General features: G+C 36.3%; 1 protein-coding gene across 1 annotated transcript; it reads right to left on the reverse strand.

Moving 5' to 3' along the window:
* Positions 1-2,676: 2,676 nt before the first annotated feature.
* On the reverse strand, positions 2,677-13,639 carry LOC149089082 (cuticle protein 10.9-like). The gene is made up of 4 exons (XM_089237220.1): positions 12,945-13,639; positions 7,609-7,701; positions 5,908-6,294; positions 2,677-2,919 (listed from the first exon to the last, which is right to left on the reverse strand). Exons 1-3 carry the CDS (start codon positions 12,954-12,956, stop codon positions 5,971-5,973), a joined length of 429 nt encoding a protein of 142 aa, XP_089093346.1. The 5' UTR covers positions 12,957-13,639; the 3' UTR covers positions 2,677-2,919; positions 5,908-5,970.
* Positions 13,640-15,076: the final 1,437 nt, after the last annotated feature.

Below are 15,076 nucleotides of genomic sequence, written 5' to 3' on the forward strand. Positions count from 1 at the left end.
TTGAATTAACCATTCTTATTTGCCAAAATTTTTCTGTTTTTTTTTAAATGCCCTTACTTTGATCAAAATATTTCAAGACTGTAAACTCACTTCACAAAACGTGCGTGAATGGATAGATAGTCTGATCGTTCCATAATTTTCTTACAGAGCTCAACAACGGGTGCTTCCTACACCACGGCTTTGATAGTCCCTCTCAGAAAAAAAGAGTCCGAATCGCCTACTTCAGCGCACCTTATTACGTTTCTGGCGGGGCAGGATGAATATCCAAAAAATCGGGCATGTAAATTGTAACACCAAATACCCGAATTATACAACATTTTACGTTCCTAAAAAATATTGTCATTAAATTTATTAAATTGAAAAATATTAGAAACATATTAATTTTTGCATAAAAGTTATCAAGTACAGGGTGGACGAAAAGTCCGTGGAAAATTTAAAAATTCATATAAACTAGAAAAATTACCGAAATAAAAAACGGCATGCAGAATTAGTATGGCGAGGTCACGGAAATTTTTTTTAAGACGGGGAAAAAATAACTAAAAATAGCCAATAGGTGGCGCTGACGTACATAAGACAAAGAAAAGATACGCAAATAACGAACAAAATGACTCCAAATCGCTTATTACAGCAGTATGTGTTCCACATGACCACCACCACGGGGAATAACACATTGTAGGCGAGTCACAAATCCAGCAACGGCAGAGTGCATCAGGTTCTCATACACGGTTTATAACGGTGAACTGATTGTGGATTAGCAGCGCAAGTTATTATAATCGTCTCATTTGCATATTTCCACCGAAGTGGGAAATACCAGCACCATCTATCGGCTGTTCTTTGTTTTTTTCCCCCCTGTCTTGAAAATAATTCCCGTGACCTGGCAAACCGTTTTTTATTTCGGTTATTTTTCCGGTTTTTATTCATTTTTAAAGTTTCTACGGACTTTCTGCACACCCTGTATTTCAAAAATATCAATTTATTTTTTTAATAATCGAAATTTTGAAATAATTACCAACATTCTCAAAAGGAATGTGGTCACCAATCAGAAATCTAAAATCAGTCGAACTGATAATTACAATTTTCCACGCTTTTGGCACTAGAAAAGAAGTCACCAAGTTACAACTAACCTCTCTTATAGATTCGTAACCGATTTACGGTGCCGGGCTACCGGTACGAACTTGTGCCGGCAGGAATCTAGGATAGGGTAGCTAGATCATGCGACTGAAAAACTGGAACATATTGAAGTTTTTTGCAGAGGGCATTATGGTGTCGAATTGTAAGGCAATAGATAAAACTACCTGTTGGAACTAAAGCCTTGGTTCTGAATGGTTTAGTTCAATGTTCTTCAACCTTTTTCTGATTGCTGACCGCCGAAATGAAGTGAACATTTTCACGAACCGGCATCAACGGGAGAAATAATTTGCAAAAATGATTGAAAAAAAAGCATATTTCTGACATTCTGTCATCATATTTATACTTTGCTATTATAAATACGAGAAATCGCGTCAAGTTAAAGTTTTTGCTGTCACCTAGTGAATAAAAACAAAACTATTTCTTATACTTCTTGAAATAAAATGATTATTCGTTATTAACCGATGTACAGCATGAAAATGACTAAAATGCGGCATGAAACTAAAAGTGCAAGTGAACATGCAAGTGAAAATGCGCTTCGTCTGTCCAGAGGATATTCCAAGGCCATTCCGAATGGACCTCAACGCGAGCTGCGTGAGAACCGGAGTCGAGCGTCATAATCATGTGGCAGCAACCGCTGCACAAGTGAAAGTTTGTACGGATAATATCGGAGGATATTCTGCATGATCTTATGGACAGTTGAACGCGGCCTACCCAACGCCTTTGCTACACGCCGGACACTGCCACGAGATTTCGAAGTTCTGTCCTCTTCCACTTGAAACGAAGCCTCCTGTACAACGTCTATAAAAACGGGGGTTCTTCTTCCAGGACAAACAGCCAACGATCCTGTGGTTTCATATTTCGTTATCATACTCCGAAGATTTTTAACATTCATTGGACCTTTTCGAATCCTCTCCCAAGTCCGATATATTTCCGTAGACCAGTTACTGCGGAATTGCTGTTTTGGTAAAACAATTTGACCAAGAAAACTTATCGTCATCGTGAGCAGCAAACACATTGAGAAACTAGATCTCCGCGAATGTTTCTAGCATTTATTAAGACGCCTTCATATACGAAGGGAGGGGGGGGGGAATATATGAAGGGTTCTAGGTTTTATAACAGCTGCTGCGTGATGTCATATAAATTTACATGTTTACTACAAGTATTTAATGAAACGTCCTCTGGTGGCGACATGTGCAACTAATTTTCCCCCCGAAATACATTTCCATCACCCCCACTTCATGAAGTCCTACACAAAATTTCACACTTTTCTGATGACTGGTTTCGCCTAGGCTACTTGAAAATAGGGTCTTTTAATTATGGACGCCCTGTCCATGCCACTTGAGAAATTTAAGATATTTCGAGTGACAACGCGTCCATTTAAAAACATTCTGTAATTGAAAAAGTGTTTTTCTAAAGTCAACGTGTGCGGATATATCCTTTGCGCAAACAACTTGGGACAGACTATGTGAAACTAAATTTCTTGGAATTTTAACGCATAGCAGGGATCGCAGTAACACTGCCATTGGCAATAAAGAAAGACACGCATAAAGAAAAAATAATAATTTATTTCACAAAAAAAAGGGTACAAATATACGAAAAAAAAAAAACACAAATGATGAGAATCACCATATTTTTCCGAAAGGTATCGCAGCGTATAACTTGTAGATGATTGGCATGAAAAATACAGTTAAGGCTCAGTAGGAAGGCGAAAAAGGCTAGGCTTCTACTGGAAAATCGATCGGGTAGGATGATAATCTATCGTTATTTCCAAGTAGCCCCAAAACACATCTGAAAAACAAAATTTGAGACATGGATTTTTGCTTACATGCCATTTACAAATCAAATTTGCCACTTGTGAAATCATTATGATTATAAGAGTTGCAATATTTCGATACAGCGAGAATTTACTGATTGTACTGTGCTCTATTTTTGTTAACAAATAGCTAATTAATAATCTGACGAGAGCAAACCTGAATAAAAAAAACATGAAAAATAAGGCCAACTTGTCAATATCTATAGACGTTTGTAAGGTGTCCTAAAATTGACACATCTGAAAAATGATTAATGATGAAAGAAATAGAAAGACGATAGGAAGCATGGGCGGAGATACGGGGGGAGGGGAGGCATGGGTACTATTCCCCCCCCCCCCAGCGTATAAGATGGAGTCGACTGAATACGTATATATGAATTAACAGCATCATCTCCCCCCCCCCTAAAGCAACAGTGTTCATGGCCCCCCCCCCCAGACTTCCAAGTCTATCTCCACCTATCATAAGAACACAGAAAATTTTGTCAGACATAATTTGGAACCTTAGTTTTAGAATTCCGCAATAGATGACACTGTAAACTATAGAAAAAAAAAGCGATATTTTTAACATGGGTAAACAGATCGAAATTCACCGTGCAAACGTCTTATCCGGGATGGCGGGAATAGAATTCAGGTGATTAGTTTCAATTTTAAGCGATTAGTTTCAAAGTTTGTGAACAGATAGCCCTGCAGTCCATGAAAATGAAATGTATTTTCAAAATCCCGGCGGAGAGGTCAGATAATTTCTGTGAATTGCCTTCTTGCAGAGCTGCAGTGCCATCTACTTCCAAACTATGCAACTGATTTTAAAATTCTGTCTGACTGACAGTTTACTGTTTTCCCAAGCACCAGTACAGCGAACGGGTGTTTCTATTGACTTTCGTTCTTTATTATTCCTTTTTTTATGGATCCGTCAGTTTTTGGACACCCTGTGCTTATTATTGCGTTTTGATTACTATGTTTGTCGTACACAGACCTAACCATGTAGGGGACTAACTGAAATAAAGTCCTTCAGAATTCTTTTTGCTTTTCGTTAGCGGTTAGGTTTTATATACAGTTGCGAAAAATTACTGTTGTGGTCGGTTTATTTGTCAGAATAGTGACGCCATCTGCTGGGGAAATTGGGCAAAATTGTATTACCAAGCGTTCATGCACAAGCGTTCTTTCAGTTTTCGAATATGGTTACCCTATATGTATGTATGTATGTGTGTGTGTTGTAAGCATGTTAATATAGTGCTGTCATCTAGTGGCAAAAAGAGCAAATAAAGTGTTGTTATCGATTGGTGGAAAATTATTTATGCACTGCTGCCATCTTTCGTATATATTTAGGAGAAGAATCCCGGACACGCACACGCAATTTTACGGCCTTTCCTGCATAAAGCTAAAACATATAATGAAGATATATATATATATATATATCCCAGGAAAGATAAAAAATAATTCTGGGAGCCTGAAAAGAAGAGGACAAAAGGGTGAAATGTCATCAAAAAGGATGACGTCCACAAGACTGCATTGATAATGACTTAGTTTTAGTCCAACAGATGGCAACACCAAAAGTGATATTGCAGCTATCTTTGTCCTACAGATGACAGCACTGACAAATGTACAGGATTTATTTTAATCCTTATAATGCAGGCAAGTCCTAACTTCTGATGTCATTGTGTGTGTTCATTTGTTACTCCCTCCACATATTTACACTCTTCGGGGGGGGGGGGACTCAGAGCTGTACCCAATAAAAAGCACCCACACAGACCATAACTAGAAAACATTCCAGACTACATCACCAATTGGAAATGTCTAGGATTGTCAGACATCCTCCTTTTTTTTATGTTATTTCAAGTATCCTGCTACGTTTCGGAAAATTTCTCCTCCTTTGTCAATGTGCAGAGGCTGAACTGCCCCGGGGGACTTTTATTGGAAAATGAAAACAATTCGATCAGCATCCTTTCCACTGTAAACTTCGAAACGTTTATAATAGCGGTTTTTTTTTGTTTTCCCACTTAACGACGTCTGGGGCAGATCCCCCCTTTGTGCCCCTCTATTTCCGTTGCCCAAAAAAAGTATACAATGCGTCTTTGTTTTGGTTAGGAAAACAATTCTGCTCCCTGTTTAGAGGCGCCATCTGTTGTGAAAATACGTATAAGTGACGTTACCAAGACTGCGCGCATGTGTTCTCATTTCTGAGTTTTTGAATTCGGTAACACAGTTTTGGTGAAAAAGCCAGCAATAGTATTTAAATTTTTATTGGAAAATTATTGGTGTCTTTTAAATACACTGGTGCCACCTGTTGTGAACAAAAATAAACGAGTCTACCTAGGTGGCATTACTGAAATTCAACCTTACATGCATTTCGTACGCATTCCTCACGGAATTTCTAACGAATTGATGCATACCGAAATGTGTGTTCTGAGTTCGTGCGTTACCCTAACGTATTTATGCTGTCAGAAAAGTAATCGTCTCGTGTTTTTTACTGGTGCTGCCATCTGTCTTAATATTTTGAAGTAAAGATGGCGAGTGCTTGGATTTTTCATGTTATGTCAGTATCGTGCTGTAGGTCTGCCTGCTTTCTGCGGAGCGACTTTTTTGAATGGGAGACCGTCTCGCGCACATTCATGCTTTGAAGTTGAAAACAGCAGTAAACTAACTTCAGCAGACCACCGCTGTGCGTCAACGGGGTTCAGACCTGGATCAATGCACCGTCATTTTGGAGTTTCCGAATCTGATAACCCTACCTGAATGTGATACAGTCGAATCCCGTTTTTAAGAATACCGTTATAGCGAAAATCTCGTTTTAACGAACACTCTTTTAACCCCCCACCCAGATAAGTTTACGTAGGCACAATGCAAAGACCTAAAATTCCTTTATAACGAAATTTCGTTATAAAGAAGTGATTTCTTCTGTCTCTCTTGGAGTTCGCTATAATGGCGTTCGACTGTATTTTTGAAAGGGTAAGCGATTCAGTACATACCTATGCTGATGGGAAAAGAAGTGACCAATCAGAGTATTCCCTCCGAATTCGCATTCTCGTCCTTTAATACTGAGGTACTGGCGCTGCTCCCGCTTGAGGAGGTGCGTTGTATTTTGGCGGTGGGATGTAGTTGACGTGGATCGGATTGGCGTACAGTTCGATGTCGGCCGGGCTCTTGCTGTCAGTTCCAGGTTCGTTCGTCTTCACGGAGGCCCTGTATCCATTCTCGTCTGCGACGTACTCGACGATACGCTCGACGCCCTGGGCATCCTTGTACCCGTACGAACCCTGGACGCGTCCGTTGGCATCTCCGGTTTCCTTGCGGAACTGCGTGGTACCGTAGTCATCATTGCTGTCGTAACCAAAGTTGTACGGTTGGGGAGGATACTGTGGCAACGAATCGAAAGAACGAAGAATTACGAATTTTACTAAGGAAGAAAAATAAAAGATAAATAATCTCTAATACACAAATGGTTCGCGACCCAAACTTGGTTCGCAAGGGGTTCCTGAGCTGGGTCGTACGAATCCACTTTTAATTCGGTTATATATCCCTTTGGTACGCTACTGATTTCAGCGGGCGTCTTGACGCTTTTAGTTTCAGCGTCCTGGGGTGGGACCTAGACATTTTTTGGGGACCTCTTGAGAATTTCAAATTGTCGAAAGTGAAGAACACTATTCTAGCATTGATAAAAAAATTCTTCTAAAATTAACGAAAAATCACAATGAAATTTGAAAATTATTCTGAAATTAATGAAAAAATTCTGAAATTTGGAAAAAATTACTATGAAATTAATGAAAAAATTACTATGAAATTAATGAAAAAATTACTATGGAACTAATGAAAAATTACTACATAAAATTTGAAAATTATTCTGAAATTAATGAAAAAATTCCGAAATTAATGAAAAAATTACTATGAAATTGATGAAAAATTACTATGGAATTAATGAAAAATTACTATGGAATTAATGAAAAATTACTATGGAATTAATGAAAAATTACTATGGAATTAATGAAAAATTACTATGGAATTAATGAAAAATTACTATATAAAATTTGAAAATTATTCTGAAATTAATGAAAAAATTTTCAAATTAATGAAAAATTACTACGAAATTTGAAAATTATTCTGAAATTAATGAAAAACTAATATGAAATTTTCAAAGTGATTCTAAAATTAACGAGAAAAATAATTGTAGAATGAATAAAAATTCAGAATTCACGAGAGGAATAATTTCAGAATTGATGGAGGTTTTCGATAGCTTGGAACGCTCTGTTTGATTCGTGGCCCTAGGCTCGGGCCTTGGTTGGCCCACTTTTTAAAATACAATGAACTAGTTTTACCAATTTCGCAAAACAAACATTTCATTAATCAGAAATATTTCATAAAAATTTTCAAATTAAACACAGACCGATGGGTCGCTATGCTGATCATGTTGATACTTAAGGCCCCCGGGCCGTGCGCTAGTGGGCTCGTGCATTCGGCATTGGTTCTACTGGATTCTGAAAGCAGTCTCACTCTCCCCACAATATTTCACTCCTTTCTGTCCCCCCCCCCACCCCAGCTACGTAAGCCCTGTTAAGGCTCCCCTTTCACAAAATTTTCCTTCGTGGGGCCCCCCTCCCAGATTATCCCAGGACTGCAAGAGCCATATTTCCCCAGGTTGTGTGCCCTGGGTGAGAACTACTACTTCAACATACCTGAATTTCTTCTGGCTTGGCGTAACCAGGTTGCGCTGGAGGATATCCGTACTGTTGCGCATAAACTGCAGCAATCACGGTCAAAAATACAACCTAAACGAGAAAATGAAAAAAAAATTAGAAGTGTTCAAGTTGATTGGCCATATTTCATCCAGAAAGGTACAGGGAATATGACCATACGTCCCGTAATATTCTGGGATGTATATTACGGACCGGAAAATTCTCGTATTTTCACATAATTTCGGAAATCCTAATTTTTTGTAAAAGATGTCCCGCGTGTTCAATGAACTCAACTTGAATTTTATATTCGTTAACGAAATCAATCAATTACAATTATCTTCCCTCATTCCTAAACTATATTATGATAATTATTCGACAGTAAATAAGAATATTCATTTAATATATTTGTCATGTTTTTGTAAATGTTTTATTACGTACAATTCATTATAATCCACTGCAATTTGCAGTAGCGCTTCATTTCTCGCCATTGGCGACCTTTTAATGATTTTAGCGATAGTTAGCCATTTTGTTCACTTTTGGGTTCGTTTTTGGCGACAATTAACGATGTTTCTTATTGTATTTCTACCCGTATTTGAAGTCGCAATATCACGTATTTTTCTCGGGGAAATATGGTCATTAGCATGACATATATATGTGGGATGAACACTTATATTCCTGGCTGTACGATGTAGTTTTTATTCAGGGTTGCGTAAATAGTTTAAGAATTCATAAAAATTATAAAAAAGAAGATATATTTAGATGTGGTTTGCGAAAAAGTTATGCACATAAAGAGGGATTTTCCGTTGCAGGCGAAAACAAATTAGTCCGAATTTCAGTCGACAGAGAGCGTTGCTAGAAAGCAGGAGTGATTGGAACCGAACCGTTCTTCAATCTCTTCTGTGTCCGAAACATTCGTAAAGCTCCAGCCGGTGATTCGTGGCTGACGTAAAACATTTTCCACAATAGAGATTTATCCACAAATGGCAACATCACGATGAAAAACCTTAAGTAAGCGCCAGTAACGGGAAAATTCAGAAATGAGCTGTCAATCACGCACCCTGTATTTTATGGGACTCTGATTTGCACATTTCCAGTGTTTTGCTTTCGTGTAGCGTCCTCTATCAAGTAAAATTTGAACTAAATGCCTTTTTTTTCTTATATCAAACCGCATTCAAATATACCAAATCCTTCGCTCTTTATGAATTTTTGAAGTCTTTATAATTTATGGGACACCCTCTATCATGAAGGTAATCTTCGTTCTTGATCTCAGTGAAGAATAAAAATTTCAGTTAGTTTCGTTGAAAAATGGATCAATTTTATGCATAAGAAAAATCGGGACGGTTAAGAAATACGTGAAAATACGGGTCACACACGTACTTAAATCAAAAGCATGTCGGTGTATCTAAGACGCATATGGAAATTCTAAATTCATTATTGAAAGGATCGTGGGAAACATTTATAACTTGAATTTAATTAAAATCTGATGAGTTTGAATGCTTTTTTTCCCTTCTTTAAGAGGATTATTGATTTTGATTTTTTGAAAAGTCGATTAATTCCGTTGAATGTGGCCTCGTTTCTATCATTAGGCCTCATCTACGGATGCACATGATCTTATTTAAACTCTACAATGTTCTTAATGAGGTCATACGTATGATTGAATTCATATCCAAGAAATCCTTAATTTCGAACCAATCAAAGATTTTTAAAAGTTAATGAGATTGGTGGGTCTCTAGCTAAATAAACAACCACTAATAAAGATAAAACATTTTTTTAAGTTAATGATAATTCAATATTTATCATTTAAAAGCGTGGTTATCAACGATTTAACTATTATTTTTCATTAAAATTACTAATACCATAATTTCCAGAAATGTCTCTCTCTCTCCCTCATTATATATAAAGATGTAATTTATTCATTTATTTACTTAAAGTTTGATACACATGTGTTTGACTGCATGCGCTATGCTATGCCAAAAAAGACATGCGCATATGTTCAGCAGTTATTTTCATTTACAAATTTTCAAACATTAAGGGGGGAAAAAAAAGCATTATTAACATATTGCGCACGTGATAAAACCGGATGACATCAATGTAACTGAATAAAAATTGGTTCACAATGAAGGAAATTGTTTAGTTCATAAAGTGGAGCAAAATACGGGGGGGGGGGCCTCAAAAGGGTTAAATAGAGGGAAAATTGGTAAAAGTTAAAGGGGAGGTGTGGTATATTTGAATGCGGTTTGCGAAAAGGTTATTCTCATGAAGAGGATTTTTTTTTGGTACGGGGTACTATTGTTAAAGCGGTTTTACTTCAGCCGCGAATCACCGGCTGAAGCTTTACGAACGTTTCGGACACAGAAAAGATTGAAGAAAGGTTCACATTAAGCATTCTGTGATTTTTGTACAGCGCCATCTATCGACTAAAATTTTAAATATTTTTCTGTACAAAAAAAAAAAAAACAAAAAAACACAAACACAACAACAACAACAACACCACCACCCTTCGCGAAAATCTTTTTTTTTTCATAAATCGCATTGAAAATAAATCCTTCATTTTCAACCAATTTAAAATAGCTAAAGAATAAAAAAACACATTGTGTGTGAGATAAATTCATAAACATTTAATTTATTTGAAAAACAAATTATTTTATTATTTTATTACACAAAAACTTTTCTAAGATTGAATTAACAAAATAATTGCACAATGATATAACAAAAATCTCGCCTTATCCTGCGGGAGTAAATAATTCTAAATCTTTCTTCATTGACTGAAGGCTCTACCCATATTTATCGCATTTAATCTTGTAGTCACATATATTGTTTTTAATCACGCAATTCATTAGAATGAACATATAATATATACTCTGTTGTGATCATTAGATGGAGGATTCCACACTTATTTGTTAATGATTTGCTCAGATAATTGACGGTTAGATTCTGTAATTGTGTATGGAATGCGTTCTTGAATTTTGAGTATAAATAGTTCTAATTCTCTCTTCATTGATTGGAGGCATAGTGTTGCAAATATACTGAACGCTTACCCATATTTATCGCATTTAATCTTGTATCAACATGTAATCATATATATTGTTTTTAATCACGCAATTCATTAGAATGAACATATAATATATACTCTGTTGTAACCATTGGGTGCAGAATTCCACACTATTTTGTCAGTTGTTTGCTGAGATAATTGACGGTTAGATTCTGTAATTGCATATGAAATGCGTTCTTGAATTTTGATACTTCATCTCCTTCGGACATAGCTCTACAAATTCCAAATTTCTGTGATAAGTAAGCCACAACTTATCGAATTCATATTTTCTAAAACGATCTCAATTAATTAGACATTACAGCAAATAGGCTGTAAAAAAAAAAATTATTCTCTTTTATTGACACACCTCTTAATCACACACTCAACTGTCACATACAAACAGTTTCTTGACTTCTTCATCCAGCTCGTACGGAGCAGCATCGAACAGGGAAGCTTATGGGAGTCTTAAAGACTCGGTACGCCCTGAGAAAATGTATCTACCTCAGTTAGTTTGTGAAATTTAATTCTTTTATTTGTATTGTTAAATTTCGAGCTTAATTGTATATTATTAAGTAAATAAAATATCAATTATTTGCATTATTTTATAAACAGAAATTTATTAATTTCATTTTGAATCTATTTCTATCAAATTATATTGATATTATTCTATTTTGTCATATAAGGATAAGATGCAAGGTTGCTAATAACGTCAAATTTTTTCGTTCAATGTTTAAAAAATTATAAAAAATCGAGTATTAGAGATGTGTAAAATATTATTTTGGAAAGCATATTGCATACAATATATATATGCGTCGAGTCATTACAATTAAGTCATTACAATTTCTGAACGTCATTAAAAGACGTTATTGGATAGGCCATGGCTTTAAATTAGCCGCACACAAGAGCAAAAAATAAAATTTTAAAGCTATATAACAGACGCGTCTTGCAGGAAATTACGGTGAATAACATAAAAATATAAAATAATAATCAAATATGTTTTTTAAATACCACTTATCCTTGAATTGCAATTTAGATAAATTTTTAGTGACCGAAAATAATCCGACATTATTTTTGAACTTTTTATAATAATTTTCCATCCATTTTTCTCACCAAAATAAATGCTCGCAAATTCCCTCGTTGATTATAATATGCCTTTGAAGCATAAAACTCTCATTTTAAAAGATTTTCCTTTGTTACAATAAGGTTTTGGTTAATACTGATGTGAATATAATCATCTTCAGCTGGATACATCGTTTGTTTCTCCGTAGAATTAAGGTCAATGAGAAAAAAGGGTGTTTTGGCCAAAATCTCTGTTAGGAAGAACAAGAAAATACTGTTCGTGTTAATGATAATACTATGTTTATAGAAATAAGACCTCTTTTAATTAAATTCTATGATGCCATATACTTTCGTAAGTTAATCATTCCAACTCTTATAATAGTAGGAAAGATCCTTCACAAGGTGTTTAAAAATCATTTTTGACTGACCATTTGCGAAACGCTTTAAAAAATTTTTTTTTTTTCAGATGCTTTACATTAAAATTTCCGTACGGAAGGAATATTTTTTGGAACTAAAAGGTCTAATGAGAGACATAGTAATTTTTAAAATTTGTTTATAATTAAATTTGATCTTTTATGACTTAAAAAATAATAAAATTTCCCAGAAATTTAATTCCGATTTTCTATGTGAAAATTTTCTTTTTCCTGACCATGATCAGAAACAAATTTTTTAAAAATAGAGAAAAAAAATGTTACTGTCAAAAAGAGGTAACTGCTGATATATCGGCTATGGCTATTCTTACTATTTGATGCATTTAAGATACCACGGGGGTTTTGTTCACCGTTTGGAAGTCTCCTCATATAAAGTCTACACCGCCCAAATGCAGCACTGGCAAACAACGTCCAGGCTTCCTAACAACGTTCAGGTGATGGTCTCTGTCAAGTAGGCAGCTGATATCGGCGATGATTATCCTTGCTATTCGGTGTATTTCAAGATACCACAAGCGTTTTTTTTAACACCGTTTGAAAGTTCCTTCATAAAAATCTCGACCGACTACCAAGAGGACCAGTCAACACTGCCTCCTATAACGTTCAGGTGACAGTCATGCCTAGACATTAATATGGTTCCGTTTTGATATTTCATAGCTTTCCCGAGAAATTTTCACTTGGCCTTTCGAACCACTCTCTCATCTCTCAGTCTTTCCCGTACAATTAACGGTTTCCACACGAATAAAATAATCTCTATCATCAAAATGATAAATTAATACCATTCCGAAATACGAAATAAATTTCAAAATTTTTCTTACCTTTCCGATCATGTTTTCGTTCGTGGATGAGAACGCAGGAAATTTTTTTTTTTTCCGGGCAACGATGCAACTCCGACACAGCACACGGGTGGGTCAACAGTGTGGTTATTCACTCTCTGGAGTACTCTCGAACAGCGTCTGTCCGTTCCGTGCTCTACCGAAGTGGTTATATACTTGTAGTCTTGTCTGGAGAGGTATATAGGTTATGAAGAACACCCCGGTTGTGGAATCTGGTGTCCTTATTTATAGAACCGATTTTTAAAATACCTGAATGGCTACAAGAAAATAAAATAAGACAAAAAAAAAAAGGGGCGGAGAGAGAGAGAGAAAGTAGAATAATACATAAAAAATGAAGAAAAAAAAGAAATCTAGTTGTTTTTTTTTCTTATTATTTCTTTCTCATGTCTGGGTAAGCTTCAGGTCATGCAACAACGATGAGAGAGAATCCATCTTCTCTCTCCACCGAAAATCTTGTTCTTCTCCTCAATTCACGTTTTGATGGACCTCAATTTTTGTTGGTTTTGTTTTTACCTCTCCTCCCCATTTTCTTGCATCACAAAACATGATTTCAACGAAATAATATATTTATTTTTGAAAGAAAGAAAAAAAGATAGCATGTGTGTGATACAGTTTTCCATAACAATTCACGTGAAATGTCAAAACCGGAACCGTCCTATAATAATGTAGGAGTGGATAGGGAAGAAGAAAAGTCGTAAAATTAGCCGATGGATGGATTTCACAGAGAGATTGAAAGCTCTGACCCCATTGACTTTTTTTTCTTTTTCTTTTCCTTCCCAAAGATGATGACGTTGAGAGAGAGAGTGAGAGTGGCTCACTTTCATTTTCCAATTCTTCAAGGACGTCTGAAAGGAAATATACCTTAACCGGTTACTACCGGAGAAGACTGGAATAGACGTGTGTCGATTCCCTCTCTGGCAGTTTCGAAATCTGTCAATATATTCAATTGGTTGTCATGATATTGATATAATAGATATGATATGAAAGATGAGATGGATGACACGTTAGAACCCCTCCTTGTTTCCACTAACGATTATGTCGTAATTGGATTTTAATTGTCTTGAGTGGCCTCGACCTGATTTTCGGTTATTTTTTTTAATGGTTATGGAGAGGTGTGGCATATTAATTTTCTCACTGGGAATGACCATGGATGATGATGAGATATCTGGATTATAACCATCCCTTGTTTCTCAACTTCTTGTGTTACTTCAATTCCCAACCTTTCATGTTCCAAGAACGCATAGGAAGCTTCCCCATCCCTAGATAATGGGTAGAAATCATGCGTACCTCTTTTAAAATGACATAGGAGACTTACTTCAATTTCGCGCGCGGTACCCCAGGTCGATAAGATCCTCACCTAAAGTACCAAAGCATGTTTAGAGATGTCGTGAGTTCGATACCCGATTCGTCCTTGTCAGAAACTTTCCTGGCACAGAGGTACAACATAAACAGCGACATGACCACAGAAAAAGATTGCTACCGCCGGGAGCCCCACTTCGAGGGGTTAGCGCACCAACCTCTAGGTGAGTATATAAAAAAAAACTGCTGTTCGGAATCTACAATGAATTGTAGGTCCCGGTCTAATTAGCCCTCGTGTGTAGAAAATGTCCCCGATGCGACAAAAATGATCACTTCATTTTGTTTTTGTGAGGGCACTTCCAAACGGCGTACAAAATATCCGTTGTTCCCTAAAAACACAAGCATCTAAAATAGTCATCGCCGATATTAGGGGTAGTGCTCGCTTTACACGAGCAACGCAACGCGAAATTTAAAATTTTGTGATAAAAGTTAATTGAAATTTTTTCTCCATTTTATTTAAAATAATATCAGTGAGCTGTCACTGATATTTATTACGATGCGAAACCACTAACGGAGGTCCTAGGAACTCAAGGGTTTCACAGAACACCAGTTGCGAAACGATGCCCTCCAGCATTAAATGTGATCCTAGATCAGTGGTTCTTAACTTTTCATGTTCCCTACGGACCCTTTGTGTCAGTGAGGTGAAAGCCAGGGACCTCCTTTGCCAATGAGACGGGGACCAAGGACCCCTTTGCCAATAAAATGAAGACCTCAGACCCTTTTACTGAATGACATTCGGCACGTAATGATGTAAA

Source organism: Pholcus phalangioides, unplaced genomic scaffold (assembly GCF_987345545.1).
Source record: "Pholcus phalangioides strain wild (caught in Gottingen) unplaced genomic scaffold, Ppha-v1.0 ptg000002l_1, whole genome shotgun sequence".
Lineage (NCBI taxonomy): Eukaryota > Metazoa > Arthropoda > Arachnida > Araneae > Pholcidae > Pholcus > Pholcus phalangioides.